Raw genomic sequence first — 21992 nt, 5'->3', positions numbered from 1 at the left:
TGTTACTCTGTGACAACCTCACATGGGACTTAACCCACCTCCACGAGACTCCTCTCATTTCTCTTTCTAGAATCTGTTCATCATAACATGGGGAAGGCTAGCTACTTCCAAGGGCAACTTTCAGAATCCAACAACTTCTCTGCCAAAACACATCATCAAATATTTTTCACTTTGCCAATATTTCTATTTTTCTCATGCGAATCCGTCTTGTGACCACTCTCACGAACTTCACCATCCAAATTGTCTTTTGGGGTTTTCGATAGACATGTCCTACGTACCATTCTTCTCGTGAAAAATCTAACTTTCAGTGTCCAATTTCATATCATAATTCTATCACGACTTCGAGTAGCTTAGCTAACCAAAAAATACATTAAAAAAAACGTTCTGCTTTTTCTTTAAGGAGATGAATTTAGTATTGACACATCATTGTTTCTTATTAAACAAAAATATTATGTGAGCATAGTATATTTAGTCATGTCGTCATTAGTGCTGTCTTTTTTTTTTTTTTCCAATTTCATGTTTGAAACAATTGAAGCAAAAATGTAAAGAATAAATGAAATGTTGGGTTTATTACTTTATCCAATTTTAAGTGATAAATATGATAATATTAATAGATAGCAACGTTAACGTAGCAATAGGGACAATCAGAATTTTAGAATTTAAAGATGGTTGGTTCAGAGAAGTCTCCGCAATCCAATAAGAATTGATGGGTAAGGAGAAGTAATTCGGAGTTATCATTAAGAAAAAAAAGGCCCTGGCCACTTGAGGATGGTTTTTCTACTCCTGTGCGTTATGTTTTATGTCCTTATCAATCACAATGAAACAAAATATGGCGATTTAAAATGTATTTTTTTTTTTTTTTTACCACCAAGAGTTAGATCTTTGCTAAAAATTTGATAGAAAGAGTTTTGCGGTTTTGATGATTTTATTTATTTTGACTGGATTAATTGATTAATTAATGAATTGGTAAAAAAATTTAATTTAATTTTTTTTTCAAATGTCTAATATTTGTCTAATTCCTTCCTTGCCACTTGGGGTGGGGCATTTTCACTATTCGTTGAATACATTCGTCCTGAGCCAGCCAGCATGGAATGGAAGTATATATTTGCAACCTAATCTATAATACCCTTTGTATAAGTCTATTCATGAGAATCTTTGCTCCACTAGGTACACATCTTAAGCATCAATTTTCGGTTAGTGTGTCTATAAAATGGGAGAACTATTATAGCCCAATTCAACTTTTGACACCGATAATAATTATTCCAATAGCATCTCTTATCTCTGCCTTTCTTTCCCGTTCCTTTTTTTTTTTTTTCTGTTCAACTTTATACTCGAGGCGCGTCCATCGCCAATTTGATTTAGTAGGTCAAAAAGACAGAGGCCAAGGAACTTTGTGGGGGTAATGTTAGGATAGCAATAAACAAGGACCACTTTGCAGAATATATACAATGTTAGGGCACAACTGCAAAATTGTTATTGAATTTATAATAGGGTTCGCTTTTTTCCAGCGCAGTAAGCTCAATACGATGTTATTTTGGAGCGGAAATCATGGTGTTTTGTAGTTTTAATTTATTTCAGGATTATTATAGTTTTTATAATTATAATTTTTTAATATTTCAATCCCAAAACAATATTATTTTGAGAGTAAATGCAGATAATTTATATACAGTAACCGCATAAATATTTTATAATATTGAAGTTATGAAGTATGCCATTTTCATTCAATGTCAACCACTGCCGGCTTGAGCTCTCTTATTTGCATATTTAGTTTTATTCTATTGTCACAAGTACCACATCTTGCAAGCATAAATGCTTATTTATCTTTTTTTACCAAAAAAAAATGCTTATTTATCTTCACAATTGTACGGTACTATTTTTATTAAATTTTAGAACACTCTTGAACTGAAATAACTATTATATAAAAAGATTGATGGTTCAATTTCATTAAACTCCAACGTAGGTTGGGTCAAAAGTTAAGATTGAGTTGAAAGTGGACCCACCCGAAGATTAGGTATAGCATAATCTTAATTGCAAATCTAGGCAAAACAAGAAATTGGACTAGTTTAGCAATCGCATTTTAAGAAACTTTCATGCATTGAACAATGGCCCATATTAAAAAAGAAAAATATAATATATATGGCCTTATAAACATATTTTAGCACATCACACAATACGTATTTTCACTTTAATTGTATGTGTTTGTATGAAGTTACTTGCTTAATATTAAAATAGGGAGGTATAAGAATTGGGTATTTGTTTATTGATTGATGCAATTTAAGAAATAGGTATACGTCTTTAAATGTCTTCATGGCCATGCCAGAATTTGCTTTGGAATCCTTTCGAATATATTGTATATGTATTCCACTTATGAATTAGGTACTTAAAATAGTTAGTAGCTTTAGGCCTTGGGTCATTCATCTTTCGAATTAAAATTACAAATATGGCATGGAGGAGTTTGCAGTGTGAATATTTTATTTAAAAAAAAAAGTAAAGTAATTACTAAAGGCATTTAGAATATATGCCCTAAATTTATTAGAATGTTTAATAGGCAGCTACGTTTTGTACTTGGCTGTATGGAGAATAATATATGCATGTGATAACACACACATATATATATATATATATAAGTTCAGGATAATTTTATATCAATCTAATTTATAATTTCAATCTTAACCATTGATCTCACTTAAATCTAATGGCTCTAATTTTTTAATAATGTGATTCATTTGATACAAATGAATCAATGATCAAAGTTAAGTGTAAGAATTCTTATTCTTATACCAGTTTAAGAATATCATGTTGTCACCCTATATATATATATATATATATATATATATATATATATATATATATATATTTTTGTAATTTATAATATACTCTGTTTGCCAAAAGAAATAAGAACACGTGTTCAAGAGCTATTGCAGCTGGCCTGTTTGAAGAGAAGTTTTCAGTGTATTTTATTTTGGTTAATCGAATAAAAAAGATTATAAATATTTTTTATTATGCTACATAAATAAATTAGTTTCTATTTTCTCAATTAAACACATTGTACAAACTCAATTACATAACATAAAACATAAAGAAAAATATTAATTTTGCTATGATAAATAAATTTTAAAGTAAACTCCAAGCCATAAGAATCTCTCCGTGTTTGCAGGAGCGAGTGGGATCAGAGAAAGAAAGGACCGGAGAATATGATGTTATCGAAGACAGTGGGTGATATTATATCACTAATAGATTTGAACTCATGTATAAAACAGAGGAGATAGATGATCAGAATTATCACTGTGTAATTAAAAATATTAAAAACAGACTTACTTGTCAGTGGCAGAATGATGAAACAGACAGAATGAAAGGATGAATATATGCAGTATCAGAGGAATTAAATCCGAGCCCACAGAACGTGTCTCCTTAAGACAATTTGCCCCCTCACTGATGCCTAAAGTTGATGGACACTTGTCTCCCAGGATATAACGGATTTCGTCTGAAGAATGGTGGCACTACCAATCAACAGCCCAAACGAACACAACAATATGCCAGAGGAAGTCACACCGGAGGATGAACAACAGTATGCAAAACCGGAAGAAGAAAAATTCCGGCAGAGTTTAAGTGCAGAAAAAACTGGATAGATTTCTGAAGGTGTCAGTGTCTATTTATAGACACTGACCGGTCACGATGAACAGTCGCCGGCGGCGAACCGCCGTGTCTGATGGCGGCGAACGGGTGCGACCGGTGACTGTTCCGACGAACAGATACGACCGGTGACCGGTTCAGCGAGCAGACACAACCGGTGACTGGTTCACGAAGGGAAAGAACCGGTTCAGTTCAATACTGCTCAAAAAACCGGTGGGTAGAAACGTTTTGGTTGGAGGGAAGCAACGGTAAATTTTTTGGACAAAATATTAAAAAATAATTTAATAAAAAATTATTTTATTACACACTATGAACCGAACCGAACCAAACCGATCCGATCCGAGCCGAGCCGGCCGGACGGACGGCGGCGCGCGTGGTGAACCAATGCTCACCTAGCTCTTCCCCCTACATAAAACATGTAGTGACCCAAGGGCCAATCTAAGAGAGGGAAGTGGGAGCTTATATACTCTCCCATTTCCTACTAATTGTCCAATGTGGGACTTGTTGAAACCCACACACCTCTTCATCTTCCCTTTTTCTCTTTTCTTTATTAACCCACTTCTTATTCATAACCAATGGATCATTGTACATTAATTCATTCATTAATTCCAACAATCCCCCACATGGATAAGAAGTCAAATCATCGTGACAAAATGCATAAGAGTATAAATGCAAAGTGTAAATTCCTCAACGAGAAACAACTGCATCGAGATAGGTGGAGTTACCTTTGAACCTTCTCTAGTGAAAATCTATCGGATATACTCGGTCAATCGGTGGTCTAGGTCGACTTGAACCGTCAACCTTTAGTGTATACCTAGACAATAGGAGTCACACAATTGCTTCTCTAGCATTGTTGGTCCTTTGTTGCGCCCATTTTGGCCGTGGGACACCTGCCTGGTTCTGCGAGTGTTTTAGAGAATCGGCCTTTAAAAATTCTCATAGAAGCGGCCCTCACTTCACACTCACATAGGTGATTTCTTGTGATATAAATCACTATACATCATCTGAACACAACAGATTAAGAAATCATTAAAAGCCTTAATGCTTACCCTCATAAATACACTGTCTTGTCTTAGGAATGAGTATGAGTTTAAAAACTCCACAGTGTTTGAACAGTCGACCATCACTTAGTTGTCTCTTTGAACCTAGTTCATGGGATCTCCACTCTTCTAGGTAGAGTTACCGCAATGCTCAACAATTGATAGGCCTTAAACCCATTCCTTTCGACAAATTTTCAACCAACTCTCTAGGAATCCCTTTGGTTAACGGATCCGCTATGTTTTCCTTAGACTTAACATAGTCAATTGAAATGATTCCATTCGAGAGTAGTTGTCTTACGGTATCATGTCTACGACGTATGTGTCTAGACTTACCGTTATACATGACGTTCTTGGCCCTTCCAATAGCTGCTTGGCTATCACAATGTATGCATACAGATGGTACCGGTCTTGGCCAATTAGGAACATCCTCAATAAAATTACGAAGCCATTCGGCTTCTTCACCGGCCTTATCTAAAGCAATAAATTCTGCTTCCATGGTTGACCTTGCAATGCAGGTTTGCTTGGACGATTTCCAAGACACAGCACCTCCACCAAGGGTGAACACATATCCACTTGTGGATCTAGTGTCGTTAGAGCCGGTGATCCAATTTGCATCACAATACCCTTCTATAACCGCGGGGTATTTCTCGTAATGCAAAGCATAATTTTGAGTATACTTCAAGTATCCCAAAACTCTTACCATAGCTTTCCAATGATTCTCATTTGGATTACTGGTAAAGCGACTTAACAGACTTACTGCATAAGCAATATCAGGTCTGGTGCAGTTCATAACATACATAAGGCTTCCCAACACTTGAGCATATAGCTTTTGTGCTGTAGCTTTACCAGTGTTCTTTAATAAACTCAAATTAGAATCTACAGGGTTCCTCACAGGAGTTATATTCAAACTCTTGAATTTCTCAAGAACCTTAACTATATAGTGAGCCTGTGATAATGCCAACCCTGCAGATGTTCTATGGATTTTAATTCCTAGGATAACGTCTGTTATCCCCATATCTTTCATCTCAAACTTACTTTTAAGTAATTGTTTAGTAGCATTAATCATTTGATTATTACTACCCATGATCAACATGTCGTCTACATAAAGACAGATAATGGCAAAACCTTTTCCAGTATTCCGAACATAGACACATTTGTCACATTCATTAATTCGAAAACCATTTGATAACATAACTTTGTCAAATTTTTCATGCCATTGTTTTGGAGCTTGCTTTAACCCGTAAAGGGATTTTATTAAGCGACAAACTTTTCGTTCTTGTCCTGGAACAAAAAAACCTTCAGGTTGTTCTAAATATATCTCTTCGTCCAGGTCGCCGTTTAAAAAGGCAGTTTTCACATCCATTTGATGTATTTCTAATCCATTCAATGCAGCTACCGCGATCAACATCCTGATGGATGTGATCCTTGTAACGGGTGAATAAGTATCGAAGTAATCGAAACCTTCACGTTGCCTGTAGCCTTTTACCACAAGCCTTGCTTTATATTTATCAATAGTGCTCTCTTTCATTTTTCTTTTGAACACCCACTTACTTCCTAACGGCTTATTGCCAGGAGGAAGATTTACCAGTTCCCAAGTGTGGTTGGACAAGATAGACTCTATCTCACTATTGATAGCCTCTTCCCAGAATGGTCCTTCCGGGGACGTTATAGCTTCCTTATACGTCCGAGGTTCATTTTCCAATAAGTATGTCATAAAATCAGGTCCAAAGGATGTGGCGGTCTTTTGCCTCTTGCTACGTCTAGGTTCATCTCCTATGTCCTCTACGGTATCAGTATCAGTTGTAGCATCTCGAGGTATCTCAACCTGATCATCATCATTACCACTTGATTCATGTTTTTTCTTATACGGAAATATGTCTTCAAAGAAAGTAACTTCCCTTGATTCAATCACCGTATTAATATGTATATCTGAGACATCAGATTTATACACTGGAAAACGATAAGCACTTCTATTAAGTGCATAACCGATGAATACACAATCCACGGTTTTAGGTCCGATTCTTAACCTTTTAGGTTTAGGAACCGCAACCTTAGCCAAACACCCCCACACTCTAAAGTATTTCAGGGATGGCTTCTTTCCTTTCCATATATCATATGGTATGCTTTTTATCTTTTTGTGGGGCATTCTATTAGTAATATAATTATCCGTCAACATGGCTTCCCCCCACAAATTCTGTGGTGAACCGGACGTAATTAACATAGCATTCATCATCTCTTTCAGTGTCCGATATTTCCTTTCTGCAATCCCATTTGATTGCGGTGAATAAGGAGTTGTTGTCTGGTGTATAATACCAGACTCTATACAGAATTCCTCGAAGGGGCCATCATATTCTCCCCCACGATCGCTCCTTACCATTTTAATTTTCTTGTTGAGTTGATTTTCAACTTCACTTTTATATTGCTTAAAAGCAACAATAGCTTCATCTTTACTATTGAGTAAGTACACATAACAATATCTACTGCAGTCATCAATAAATGTAATAAAATATTTCTTATTACCCCTAGATGGTGTAGATTTCATGTCACATATATCAGTATGTATTAAATCTAACAACTCGGTTGATCTTTCAACTGATTTAAAAGGTAATTTCGAAAATTTTGATTCAACACATACTTGGCACTTATTATTTAAACATTCAAATTTAGGTAATAAATCTAAATGTATTAAACTCTTAATGGACTTTAGATTAACATGTCCTAATCTACTATGCCATAAATTAGAAGACTCAAGCAAGTAGACAGAAGTAGTAGTATTATTAATAATATTGGAGTTGTTTACAGTCATCACATTCAGTTTGAAAAGGCCCCCACTAAGGTAGCCCTTTCCTACATACACATCATTCTTAGTAAGTACAAACTTATCAGAAACAAATACAAGTTTAAAGCCATTCTTGCTTAACAGAGATCCAGAGACTAAGTTCTTGCGAATATCAGGCACATGGAGCACATCATTCAGTGTCACTATCTTGCCAGATGTCATTTTCAAAGCCACTTTGCCCACTCCTTCAACTTTTGAAGTAGATGAATTACCCATATAAAGTTTCTCATCATTATCAGTAGTAGTATAGGAGGAGAACATCTCCTTGTTTGAACAGACATGTCTGGTGGCACCAGTGTCCACCCACCATTCGTTGGAGTCTCCCATCAGATTGCACTCCATCACCATTGCTGCCAGATTCAGTTCTTCAACCTGATCAGCAATATCAACCATATTGGCTTGAGTGCTCTTCTTCTTCTTATTGAACTTTTGTGGCTTCCTCTGATCTTTCCTTTGTTCCTTCTTACAATCCTTTGCACGGTGGCCAGGATTCCCACAATTGAAACAGTTGCCTTTGAACTTTTTGCCCTTTCCTTGCTTAGCATTTCCATCTTCAGAATATTTCCTCTTCTTTGACTTTGATCCCTCTTCAACTACATTAGCTTTGGAGATCATAGGATTGTTGCCATTCCTCTTGTCAGACATCTTATTGTCTTCTTCTATTCTCAATCTGGTAACCAGATCTTCAAGTGTCAATTCCTTGCACTTATGCTTCAGATAATTCTTGAAGTCTCTCCAAGAGTTTGGTAATTTCTCTATGAAAGCAGCAACTTGAAAAGACTCACTAAGAGACATTCCTTCTGCATGAATTTCATGCACAATCACTTGAAGTTCCTCAACTTGACTCACAACAGATTTGGAGTCTACCATCTTAAAGTCCAAGAATCTGCCAACTATGAATTTTTTCAAGGCAGCATCCTCAGTTTTATACTTCTTGTCCAGACTTTCCCAAAGTTCCTTACTAGTCTTCAGGGTACAGTACACATTATACAGTGAGTTGTCTAGAGCATTGAGAATATAGTTCCTGCAAAGGAAGTCAGAATGCTTAAAAGCATCAATGGCAGCAACCTTTTCCTTGTCAGACTCTTCTCCCTCTTTCAGTTTAGGAGCATCTTCCTTGAGGAAACGGTCTAGACTCAGAGTTGTCAAATAGAACAACATCTTCTGTTGCCAGCGTTTGAAATTTGTTCCATTCAGTTTTTCAGGCTTGTCAGCATGCATTGGAACAGAGGCAGTAACATTGGCATTGCTAGTACTTACATTAGCCATTTCTGTTACACAAACAGAATCCGAAATTAATCACACAGATTAATTTATCACACAGATTAATTTATCACACAGATTAATAACCCTGATTAATCACACAGTAAATAAAAAAGAAACAGTATATATAACGAAAAATAAATACTGATCACAGGTTCAAAAACACCGATATTGTCTTAAGATTGTTATCGAAGACAGTGGGTGATATTATATCACTAATAGATTTGAACCCATGTATAAAGCAGAGGAGGTAGATGATCAGAATTATCACTGTATAATTAAAAATATTAAAAACAGACTTACTTGTCAGTGGCAGAATGATGAAACAGACAGAATGAAAGGATGAATATATGCAGTATCAGAGGAATTAAATCCGAGCCCACAGAACGTGTCTCCTTAAGACAATTTGCCCCCTCACTGATGCCTAAAGTTGATGGACACTTGTCTCCCAGGATATAACGGATTTCGTCTGAAGAATGGTGGCACTACCAATCAACAGTCCAAACGAACACAACAATATGCCAGAGGAAGTCACACCGGAGGATGAACAACAGTATGCAAAACCGGAAGAAGAAAAATTCCGGCAGAGTTTAAGTGCAGAAAAAACTGGATAGATTTCTGAAGGTGTCAGTGTCTATTTATAGACACTGACCGGTCACGATGAACAGTCGCCGGCGGCGAACCGCCGTGTCTGATGGCGGCGAACGGGTGCGACCGGTGACTGTTCCGACGAACAGATACGACCGGTGACCGGTTCAGCGAGCAGACACAACCGGTGACTGGTTCACGAAGGGAAAGAACCGGTTCGGTTCAATACTGCTCAAAAAACCGGCGGGTAGAAACGTTTTGGTTGGAGGGAAGCAACGGTAAATTTTTTGGACAAAATATTAAAAAATAATTTTTTATTACACACTATGAACTGAACCGAACCGATCCGATCCGATCCGAGTGGTGAACCAATGCTCACCTAGCTCTTCCCCCTACATAAAACATGTAGTGACCCAAGGGCCAATCTAAGAGAGGGAAGTGGGAGCTTATATACTCTCCCATTTCCTACTAATTGTCCAATGTGGGACTTGTTGAAACCCACACACCTCTTCATCTTCCCTTTTTCTCTTTTCTTTATTAACCCACTTCTTATTCATAACCAATGGATCATTGTACATTAATTCCTTCATTAATTCCAACATATGACATTAGCTTCAATTTGAGAATTAGAATCGAATTCAGCCACTGAAAGCTGACACTTCTTAGTTTTTTTTGTTGAAAAGAAAAATTGGAGATAAAAATTAGAACAGATAGAGATGGGAAAAAAAACAGCACTAGATTTTTTTTAAAAAAAAAATACTAGTTTATTGATTATTCGACTAATTTGATCAAGGCAGATAAGATCATAAGAAAGATAAAGTTAGACTACTAATTAACTTGGAACAACCCTATACTAATTTGTTAAATATCAGGATCCGAAAGATATGTAGGTAATTTGTGTGTTTAAACTACACAACGGATGTTTTATTATATAACTGAAATAAAGGAAATTATAATGAGATATACATGATATGAGACTTCTAAACCATTATTCTAACACTATTCTTAACATAATTAATCCTGTGGTTAGCGCATTAATTTCTCCACGATTTGTGATTTCCTATTTTATGCTTCCAATTTGATTTTCACTTCTTTACCCATCAACTGTTTCATCCTTGATCTTCTATTTTTTCCCTCATTTTTTGTATGCATGTTTATCTCCTTTAACATATGTATACATATGTTCACATGTAAATACATATATGTTTTCATTTTGCTTTCATGTTAATTTCTTCTGATTCAAGGTAATATGTAAGGTCCCAATCAATTTACTGTCGATATTCCAGGGCCAATATAGGAAGCAAATTGATGATTACATACGGACCTATGCACGTGTATTTTTTCTGAAGAAATTGAGTAGAAGAAGAAAAGTATAATGGAAAAGTATGTTATTATTTGCTTCACTAGCACAAGAAGAATCAATGTGGGGAAAATAATTCAGTTTGGATTGTGGGGGTGAAGCCAACGAATATTCATATTAATCATTATTTTGTATATTATTATGCATGTTTAATTTGTGATCTTTCTCAGAAGAACTACTTGGCCATGCTTATAAAGCTCAAATAAAGCATCGCACAATCACTCTGGGTGAAGAAAAGCGTGCGAAAGGTTACTTTTGTATGTGCCGCTTAAACTATTTAAGTCTTAAGATGTATAGTAAATGGAAATTCAGATAAAATATTTAAATTAAAGTCTTCAAGATTCTTTGATGTAATAATAAAACCAAAAAAAATAAAAATGTTTCACTCTGGTCCTAAATTTTTGTCACCCAAAAAAGTTGTCATATAAAAAAAGATAAGATATTATTACTACCAAAATGTTATTTTCAATGTTACTATCATATATTAACCGTTGATTTAGACTTACTACATTATCCTTATAGCTCATAAATATCATACCAAGGGTTGAAGGTGAAAATATTATTAGTTGTCTGTTGTTTTCATAATAAATGTTCAAAGTTATAAGACACAAACAACAATTAATAAAATATTTAATATTCACTATGAATGATAGTACTTATGAAAAGATGAACATCAAAATAATATCCATAAATGTTAAAAATTTCTTATTTAACACCAAAGTCCAACACAATTAAATATGCCACCAGTATTTTTTTATTTAATAGGAGAGTCCCACTTTATAAAGAAAATGCCAAGTAATACTCATATTAGTTATTATTTCGGTCAACTATCATTAAATAGGTGATATTGTACTCATAAGTTTATTAGTTTTATACACTGATAGTGTAAAAACAATTGTGTTCTTATTTAATTCGATGTTGATATCTCATTCAATCAGTTTAATCATGTTAAAAATTATATTAATATATTAGACTTATTAAACGATATAGCAACACATTATTAAGTATAAAGATAAAAAAATTTCATGGCGTCAAAATTTTAATTCTTTAATTATTTTGAAAGCGTGAGAAAAATTATAAACCATTTTTCAGAACTGTTTTTAAATATGGTAGTTGATAAACCTTTAGTTTATCTTGTTTTATGGACTAAAATAATATGAATTATCTAATTAAACAAGTCAAAAACTAGGGTTTTAATAGGATAATCATGAACATTATCTGAATTTTTGTTTAATTGAATCATCCTTGCTATTTTTTAGGGATTTCTTGACAAAAGGAGTCAAAAGATGAAGATTTGATAGATAGAGATCACAACTAGAAGATATGAGATCAAGAGATGATAGAGGAAGATCAAAAACAAGATAGATTTAAGATCTTATCAAGTTGTTAGAGAGGAAGCTTAAGCCTCCATCATGAAGCTTAAGCCTCCTAAACAAGCAAATAGCCTCTGCCAATGGAAGCTTAAGCCCCAATAAGGAAGCTTAAGCCTCTAAAATACGCAAAAAGTCTCGGCCTATGGGCGCTTAAGCCCCTAACTCAGGGCTTAAGCGCGCTGGAAGAAGAAAATTCTGACTGGAAGATCGCACTTAAGCGCCCTACAGCGCGCTTAAGCGCGCAACGCGAATTCTGCAATCACCGTTCTAGGGGGCTTAAGCGCCCCAGAAACCCAACTTAGGCCCATTCAAGGTGTTTCATCAAGATACGAACTCTTGACCTATAAAAAAACACCATTGGGAACCAGAAGAATAACTTTTACATTGCTAAACAACTCTTGGGTGCTCGGAGGCTGAAGGAACGCGGAGGAACATCAGATTCATGTTCGTGAGGGGCGGAGACGGATCAACGTCAAGTGTTCACTGGAGATATTGAAGATCCACCAATCACTTATGGAGTTTGGGGGAGCTTTTCTATTTTCTTTTGTTCTTGATTTTGCCATGTCCGGCTAGTTCTTTAAGTAGTTAGGGTTAGATGGATTTTAGTCGATTTATTATGCTTTGAATAATTCGTACGTTAATTTTCCTTTTTATCATGAATGAAGTTATCTGTTTTTAATGCTTTATATAGGCTTGAATCTTATATAATGATCATCGGTAAATGCATGACAATAGGGATGTTGGTGTGTGACCCATATCTGATAACTTCATCATAAACCCTATGATTCTAGGGATAGACATAGAATTTGCGTAACCTTAAGATTCTTGAACTTAATGCTTGCATTCTTGGGGAATAACCGGGGAACTAGGGTTCTTTCAAGTTTGTAAAGGTTTTAGGGTAACAAGGGATTGAGCTCTAATAACACGCGAAAGAATTGGTTAGATTGATATTAAGGACGGTTAACGTAAAGAAGGACTTCGAATCATAATAAGGAGATTAAAGGAAATCGAACCCCTAGCTACGTTTTTATTTTATTAGTTAAATCACATCTTTAATTTCTTGTCTTTAATTCTTGCAAGTAATTAGCTTAATATTTAATATTTTAATTTTGCAATTCAAATCCTGTTTCCAAATACACTTTCGATTGTCCAACTAAGTTTGCGATAGTGAATTAGTGCTTGAACCGTAATCCTCGTGGGAACGATCTCTTACTTAATCATATATTACTTGTACGATCGGTGCACTTGCCGTGAGTAGCAACAGTAGTTTTAACTTTATTGGTTTTGTTTGTTTGATAATAGTTTAATTGAATTGGTCTTGTTATAGAATCTCTATGTTGAAATCATAACAGAAATCATGTGTGTGTGTGTGGTCTTGTTATATAATCTCTATGTTAAAATCTTAACAGAAATCGTGAGTATATGTGTATTTTTATAAGTTGAGGGAAATGTAGAAGTTCTAAATATATGTATATTATATTATAAGGATGACTAAAATTATACATTAAATTTTAAAGTTGAGAAAGTTTTATACTATTTGATATTTGAGACTGTAAAAAAAATGATGCTTAAAGTGATGATTTCACTATTTTTTGCAGATTATTCTAATCGTTCATTTTTTTACACACATTGCCTTTTGGTAACGTGTCAGTAACATTAAAAAGAATTATTTTTTGATATTGTTCCTAAATATTAAGAAAAATATTAAAGTCGACAAATCATAATGGGTTAGGACCATTTCGTAACAGAATTTGGCACGCAACAAAGATTCGAAGATATTTATATATAAAAAAGAAAAGAAAAAGAAAAAGAAAGGAGAAAGAAGTGAAACGTGAAAGTAGGTAAATCCAAAATTAACGTGATATGAAAAAGTAAACAGTGTGTGATTTCGTTTCAAGTTGAACTTTGTGTAACTAGGAAATAAAATGGGAATGGAAATGGAGAGGCAGCATAACTTAAAAAAAAAAAAGTATACATAATTTCATATGTATTTTAATACTTGGAAAAATAAATAAAATATAATAAATATTTATTATATAAAATAATCAAATTTAAAACGAAATACGAATATTTTAAAACTTATGTCATTAATTAAAAAACAATCAAAGGGAAGAGACCTTCAGACCTACCCCAGACCCAGACAATAATAATAAATTAATAATAGTAATAATATGATAGCACAATTAGTGAGGACAGAAGGGGCGAAGGTGCGCGTGGCAGGTCAAAGTGTACGAGAGGCATAAAAGTGTCTCCATGTGGAACCCACCACTACAAAAATGCATCAACCGCATCACCATTCCGTATTAATTTTTTTCTTTATTAAATTCAAGTTACAAAATTTTGCTTACAATACAAAAGAAAAAAGAGAGAGAGAATAACATCTGATTTTTCATTTTCTAAATTTTAGTAACCGTAAAACAATACATAATAGAAAAACATTAAAATAAATTTCACTAATTATAGATGTTTTAAAAAAGTAAAAATTGAGTTAAAGGATATAAATTTTTTTGTGAAGGTACATTACATACATGTGACGCTGAGGCTGGAAAATATGAGTGGTGTGAAAGTGAAGGTGTATTAGAATCAGAGAGAGAGAGAGAGAGAGAGAGACGTATATATAAAGCAGCATACAACTGAAAACGAGGACTGCACCACCCTTCTTCCTTCATTTTACACTAATTAACACAAACCTTCAAGCACGCACGAACGTGCTATGACTCTCTACCCTTCACTTCATTAATTTCTTCTTTTGAAACCACTCTCTCTCTCTCTCTCTCTCTCTCTCTAAACGCTGCTATTTCTCCAGATTCTTCCACCATGCGAGGTATCAGCCTCGAGGAGATCAAAAACGAGAACGTTGATCTGGTATCTTCATTTCATCATTCTCTCACTTTCTTCTTCTTCTCTCTATCTATATATCTTTGCTTCCACTGAAAAATCTTAACGGAAATTATGAGATCGCTTAATGCAAATTGAGTTCTGTTTTTCCGAACTCCATAATAATAATAAAAAAAGAAGAAGCTCTTCTTCCTATTCGTACTGATTCCGTTGAGCAAGATAACTAGAAAAATATATTTTCAAGTTTCTTGAGCTGATTTTTGTGTGACATTACTTTCTCCTGTTTTTCATTTTTTTTTAAAAATTAATTGGCTAGATTCTTAGGTGAATCCTTATAGTTTTGTTGAATTTTTAAATTGATGTTCATAGTTTAAAATTTTGTAACAATTTTTGTTTCATATTTTTAAATAGATTCTTATTCACTAACTATCATTACACTATATAGAGAACGGGGGTGGCGTGGAATCTTTTGCCGCCTGAACCAAAAACTGCGCTAACAGTCTTTTTTTGATACTTCATGGTGACACATATTAAACTAAAAATAAAAGTTAAATTCTTTCTGGTTAGAATTTTGGTTAAAACGAATAGAAATCATTATTATGTTTTGATAGATAAATATTTTCCATTTTCTAAAAAAATTATTCTTAAATTTTGATGGAATTGTAAATTAAAAATTTTCAAATATTTGGAGTGAAAATAAACCAAATTTAGTAAAAAGTTGATGTCATAATAACTTTTTCTTTGGGACTTAAGAATAAATTTTTGGTGTTATTCTTGCATAAAAAATTTAGTGCATTTTATTAATGAAAATATTATATATCAATTAAAATTTTCTCTCATTTATCAAATTTTCTCTCTCTCTTCTCTTATATATAATACTATTGTTGATAGTATTTCATCGATATAGTAATTCATCGATGAAATGCACTGAGTCTACGTGCACCTACCATTTATTCGAAGGTCAGAGTGCAATAAAGCGCACTTACAATGGCTCGTAAAGAAAGGAATCACTACCAAAACCGGCTTCTTTTTATGCTAACGCGTGTCCCTGACGCCTTTGACATTCATATGCCCTTCTTCTTTTATACACGCGCGATTTTACTATTCTAAAAAAAATATTACTTTTTTTCATGAAAAAAGATTTATTATGTATTCGACTTATTAAAATTTAAAATGATTTATTATATATTCTTTTTGCTTGGAGAACTCGCTCGGACTCGGAGACATATGATATATTTATTTATTATTTAATTTTCATATCAAAAGCTGCTATATTTCTTGCTTTCCATCGTTTTTCCTTGTCTTGCATGGGAGGGAACATGGACCAAAATCTTCCGTAGCAGTAGGCAGTAGCTCTGGGAAAATTCTATTTTATAACATGAAAAAAAGAAGAGAGAATGAGTTAAGTACATAATAATAATAATACATACATACATACAACTCATAAGATAAAGTTTGTTGGTGGTGTCAAGTATTTGGGGGAATAACACGGCATTGAAAAGTTTTTCCCACTTCACAGGAACATATTCCAGTAGATGAAGTGTTTGAGCAGCTGAAATGTTCAAGATCAGGTCTAACCTCAGACGAAGGAGCCAATCGGCTTCAAGTTTTTGGACCAAACAAATTGGAAGAGAAAAGGGTATTTGTTTGCATAAACTCACACTGTGACTTCTCCTCCTGTTTATTTTGCTTCGTTGAATTGCATGTAACGGGTTTCTTGGTTCATGAACAGGAGAGCAAAGTTTTGAAGTTCTTGGGTTTTATGTGGAACCCCTTATCATGGGTCATGGAAGCTGCTGCTATCATGGCTATTGCTTTGGCTAATGGTGGAGGAAGGCCTCCGGATTGGCAGGATTTCGTGGGTATTATTTCTCTGTTGGTGATTAACTCCACAATCAGTTTCATTGAGGAAAACAATGCTGGCAATGCTGCTGCTGCACTTATGGCTGGTTTAGCTCCCAAGACCAAGGTCTAATCTAATACTTTATTTTTGTATGTATGCATGCATGCATTATTTGCGGTTCTATATCTTTTATTTATGTTCTTTTTATTTTCTCTTGACACAAATTATAGGTTCTCCGAGATGGCCGATGGACTGAACAAGATGCTGCAATTTTGGTCCCAGGAGACATAATCAGCATTAAATTGGGAGATATCATTCCTGCTGATGCCCGTCTTCTCGAGGGTGATGCTTTGAGTGTTGATCAGTCTGCTTTAACTGGAGAATCTCTTCCTGCGACAAAGAATCCCTCTGATGAAGTGTTTTCTGGATCAACTGTTAAGAAGGGTGAGATAGAAGCAGTTGTGATTGCCACTGGTGTGCACACCTTTTTTGGTAAAGCTGCTCATCTAGTGGACAGCACCAACCAAGTTGGGCACTTTCAGAAAGTTCTTACAGCAATTGGTAATTTCTGCATTTGCTCAATTGCTGTTGGAATAGTAATTGAGCTCATAGTCATGTACCCAATACAACACCGCAAGTACAGAGATGGGATTGACAATCTATTGGTTCTGTTGATCGGAGGGATTCCAATTGCCATGCCAACTGTTTTGTCTGTTACTATGGCTATTGGTTCTCACAGGCTTTCCCAGCAAGGTGCTATTACAAAACGAATGACAGCTATTGAGGAAATGGCAGGGATGGACGTCCTCTGCAGTGACAAAACTGGGACTCTGACCTTAAATAAGCTGTCTGTTGATCGAAACTTGATTGAGGTTTTTGCTAAGGGTGTTGAGAAGGATTATATTATGCTTCTTGCAGCAAGGGCTTCTAGGACTGAGAATCAGGATGCCATAGATGCTGCAATAGTTGGGATGCTTGCTGACCCAAAGGAGGTAAATATGCCAAAACGATCTCTCTTTCGGACAAGAAACATAAAGGTAAAAAAATGTAGTGAATTTGGGATGAAGATATGATTTTTCTACTTTGAATTGGCCAGGCACGAGCGGGTATCAGGGAGGTCCATTTTCTCCCATTCAATCCCGTAGACAAGAGGACCGCTCTCACCTACATTGATTCTGATGGAAATTGGCATCGAGCTAGCAAAGGTGCTCCTGAGCAGGTACATATGTGTTTTGTTGGCACCATCTGTGATTATGTTTACGAAGATAACTGATAGATGTTTTTCTTCTGCTTAGATATTGAACCTCTGCAACTGCAAAGAGGATGTCAGGAAAAGGGTTCATTCAGTAATTGAAAAGTTTGCTGAGCGTGGACTCCGTTCTTTAGGTGTTGCTAGACAGGTTCGCAAAACTGATATCAACATTTCTGATATCAACATTTCTTATTTGAATACCCTTCCTTTATATCTGCTTGTATGGTCTGTCTATGACAGGAAATACCTGAGAAAACAAAAGATAGTCCTGGTGCACCATGGCAATTTGTTGGTCTGCTACCACTATTTGATCCTCCCAGGCACGATAGTGCTGAAACCATCACAAGAGCTCTTAACCTTGGTGTGAATGTTAAGATGATTACCGGTACGATTTGAGGTCTTACCTTCTTGCAGTATATATTTCATACTACAAATGAAATCATGTAGCTTAGAAATTTTTTGTGGGTTTCTCATTCTCCAGGGGATCAGCTTGCCATAGCCAAGGAAACTGGCCGAAGGCTTGGGATGGGAACAAACATGTATCCGTCTTCTTCATTGCTTGGCCAAAGCAAGGATGCTTCCGTTTCAGCTCTTCCAGTTGATGAGTTGATTGAGAAGGCTGATGGATTTGCTGGAGTGTTTCCTGGTATGTCCTAGATAATATTAATGTTGGTAGCATCATCCATTGCTTTTTTCTTTCAACTATTTCAGTCATCCTTTACCTGCTCATGGCTTCTTTGCGAGTTGATGGGATCGGACTGCTACTTTTATTAACAATACAATTACGTTTCAAATTGCTTTACACTTCTTAACATTTTAATCCGTTTTTCTCTTTCTTTGACACGGCAGAACACAAATATGAAATCGTTAAGAGGCTGCAAGAGAGGAAGCATATATGTGGAATGACAGGTGATGGTGTCAACGATGCCCCTGCATTGAAGAAAGCAGATATTGGAATTGCTGTTGCCGATGCTACAGATGCTGCTAGAGGTGCTTCTGACATTGTCCTCACTGAACCTGGTCTGAGTGTCATTATCAGTGCAGTACTTACCAGCAGGGCAATTTTCCAAAGGATGAAGAACTATACTGTTAGTTTCCTTGCATATATATTTTAATTGCTTGACTTTATTTTAATATCTTAGAAATCTAAACTCAGAAATGTTGATTGTTGATTATGGCAGATCTATGCGGTGTCAATCACCATTCGTATTGTGGTAAGTGCCGCAAGAAGGTTAACTCATAAAAAACATATCGACATTTTGTACATACTAATATACACAGTTCATACAATTTATGTGATCTATTCTTCATTTTGGCAGTTTGGTTTCATGTTTATTGCGTTGATCTGGAAGTTTGATTTTGCACCCTTCATGGTGTTGATTATTGCCATACTAAATGATGGTAAGATAATAATATTTGGTTACCTTCATGTTGTTTACTTTGACTATTCTGTGAATATGTTTAATTTAATTTCCTTAAACCCTATACCTTTAGGTACCATTATGACAATATCCAAAGATCGAGTGAAACCATCTCCGATGCCCGACAGCTGGAAGCTGAAGGAGATATTTGCTACCGGTGTTGTGCTAGGAAGTTACATGGCACTAATGACAGTAGTATTTTTCTGGCTCATGAAGGATACCGACTTCTTTTCGGTAATAATTTGTATTTTGTGTTTCCCTCAATATTTTCACCTACTAGCGAAAATTGTATAGCTATGAACACAACTTCAACCTTTGCAGAACAATTTTGGTGTGAGGTCTCTGAGAAAAAGTCCTGAAGAAATGATGGCAGCGCTATACCTACAAGTCAGTATTATAAGCCAGGCCCTAATTTTTGTCACTAGGTCCCGCAGCTGGTCCTATGTTGAAAGACCTGGTCTCCTCCTACTGGGTGCTTTTATGATTGCTCAGCTGGTAATATTGAACCTCTTATTCTCCTATCAGCAACCTAGTCTAAAATGTTGTTTGTGTTAGTGTCTCTTCTGAATTTTTGATTGAAACAGTGTCATTTTGTGTTGTCAACAACTCGGTCTCGATAATCACGCACTTTTCCCTCACTCTCTCTCCACAACCACTATTTAAAAAAATGTAAACTACATCTCTAAACTAAGATTTGGGAGCACAAGCGTTGAAATGAAATCAAGTCAACACTTCTGTTGCCTTAGGAAGCAATAGTTAATTGACATAATACTCCTGTAGGCCAGGACGTGTATAAATTAGAATCTAGCATGCTGCTCTCTCAGCTAGCAACAAAATGATTGATTAATTAAAAGCTTTTGCCTTTCTTCTGTTGTAACAATAATTTGTTTCATAATTGATAGGTGGCAACTTTTCTAGCAGTATATGCTAATTGGAGCTTCGCGAGAATTAAGGGAATGGGATGGGGTTGGGCTGGTGTAATCTGGTTGTATACTTTAGTGACATATGTCCCTCTTGATTTACTCAAATTCGCAATCCGCTATGTTCTGAGTGGGAAGGCTTGGGATAATCTTTTGGAGAACAAGGTAATTTCTTCTTCTTCTTCTTTATTGTTTACTGTATCGTTGATCTTTAATCCAGAGAGTTCATTATTCAAAACCCGTTTATGATTTCTAATGACAGACTGCCTTCACTACAAAGAAAGATTATGGAAAAGAAGAGAGAGAAGCACAGTGGGCAACTGCGCAGAGGACTCTTCATGGTCTTCAGCCACCGGAAACAACCAACCTTTTCAATGACAAGAATAGCTATAGGGAGCTTTCAGAGATTGCTGAGCAAGCCAAGAGACGTGCTGAGGTTGCAAGGTAAGCCATTGACTTCACTTGTATTGATTGTATGGCAACAAGTTTGTATCTGAAAGGATTCATGAAGTGGTAATTATAATATTAAGGGATGATTGTATAAATTACATTTGTAATAGTGTCTTAGAGATTTTTTAAATTGGTTCACAGGCTTAGGGAGCTTCATACTCTAAAGGGACATGTTGAGTCAGTTGTGAAGCTGAAGGGACTTGACATTGATACAATCCAGCAGCATTACACGGTTTAAGGAGCTTCGACAACCTTCAACAGAAAATCGCTTCAGTGCTTGTCTGGGAACAAAAACAACAAATATAATGACGAAGACCTAAGTTAATCTGTCTTTACCTTTTACATTAGGATGAAGGTCATTTTGTGAAAATTTAAATGGTTATTCCCCTATCCCATCTATGCCAGTAGCTGGAGGAGATGCTATTCTCTTTAGGTACCAAATAACATGCTTGATAGGGTTTACTTGCGTCTTATGTTTGGGAATTCAACGTTATTAAGGTCACTTTAAAAAGCTCTCTCTCTCTCTCTCTCTCGATACATGTAGGTTTTTGGGATAAACTTGCCCTCAATATTTAAATTTTGTTGTTGCGTTGAGTGAGAGATTCCAAAGGAATAAAGTGATAATCATTTCACAATTTTGATGTCTATCCATTTTAAAGGTTTTTGGAATCGCAAGATTCCCACTGCAAAGATGGTAATCTACAGACTACAGCTAAACAACGATGCATTCAGGATACGTTGCTTGCTCATTTTTTTTTTTTGCTATTGATAGAGTTATTAAAGAGGGATTAAATTTTCATTACAAGGAGCCATCGAATCCCAGTGCACTTCACCCTCAAGCATAGCACTCGATAGCATTTACTTAAAAACGAAATATTATACATTCTAATTTCAAATTTAAATGATTATGGATGTTCATGCATCCATCTAGAGAAGTTCAATGAACCTATTTTGTGTTCCGGGTACTTTATAATCAACATCTTGCTGTAAAAACTACAGAGAACAAAATTGTTTTTCTTAAAATTTAAGCTAATCCAAACCTGCTAAAACTAGACTCATTTCTCTTCTTCGGCTTACCATCTTTTTCAAAAGTAATATAAAGCCGAATAGACAAAACCACCATGGATTAGGCCAAAATTGACAATTATTTCATATAGTAGTTAGCCGAATAC

General features: G+C 35.3%; 1 protein-coding gene across 1 annotated transcript; it reads left to right on the top strand.

Annotated features, from left to right (window-relative positions):
* Nucleotides 1-14756: 14756 nt before the first annotated feature.
* On the top strand, nt 14757-21426 carry LOC133291870 (plasma membrane ATPase 4-like). The gene is made up of 16 exons (XM_061490198.1): nt 14757-14961; nt 16454-16573; nt 16667-16903; nt 17008-17769; nt 17874-17996; nt 18073-18177; nt 18270-18414; nt 18511-18675; nt 18879-19117; nt 19211-19243; nt 19349-19430; nt 19524-19684; nt 19772-19945; nt 20353-20535; nt 20633-20814; nt 20962-21426. Exons 1-16 carry the CDS (start codon nt 14914-14916, stop codon nt 21056-21058), a joined length of 2856 nt encoding a protein of 951 aa, XP_061346182.1. The 5' UTR covers nt 14757-14913; the 3' UTR covers nt 21059-21426.
* The last annotated feature ends 566 nt before the right edge of the window (nt 21427-21992 follow it).

This window comes from Gastrolobium bilobum, unplaced genomic scaffold (genome assembly GCF_033153095.1).
Source record: "Gastrolobium bilobum isolate Gb01-03AN ecotype WA unplaced genomic scaffold, APGP_CSIRO_Gbil_v1 utg8480, whole genome shotgun sequence".
Lineage (NCBI taxonomy): Eukaryota > Viridiplantae > Streptophyta > Magnoliopsida > Fabales > Fabaceae > Gastrolobium > Gastrolobium bilobum.
Note: the sequence above shows the minus strand (reverse complement) of the source record. Positions and strands in the feature narration are given on the sequence as shown.

What these genes read in the sequence shown, in the direction of transcription:
- LOC133291870 (XM_061490198.1), top strand. Translation starts at nt 14,914, where the DNA reads ATGCGAGGTATCAGCCTCGAGGAGATCAAAAACGAGAACGTTGATCTG. An exon ending in CAATCACCATTCGTATTGTG is followed by an intron (nt 19,244 to 19,348) that starts GTAAGTGCCGCA and finishes TCATTTTGGCAG; the next exon opens with TTTGGTTTCATGTTTATTGC. An exon ending in TATTGCCATACTAAATGATG is followed by an intron (nt 19,431 to 19,523) that starts GTAAGATAATAA and finishes CTATACCTTTAG; the next exon opens with GTACCATTATGACAATATCC.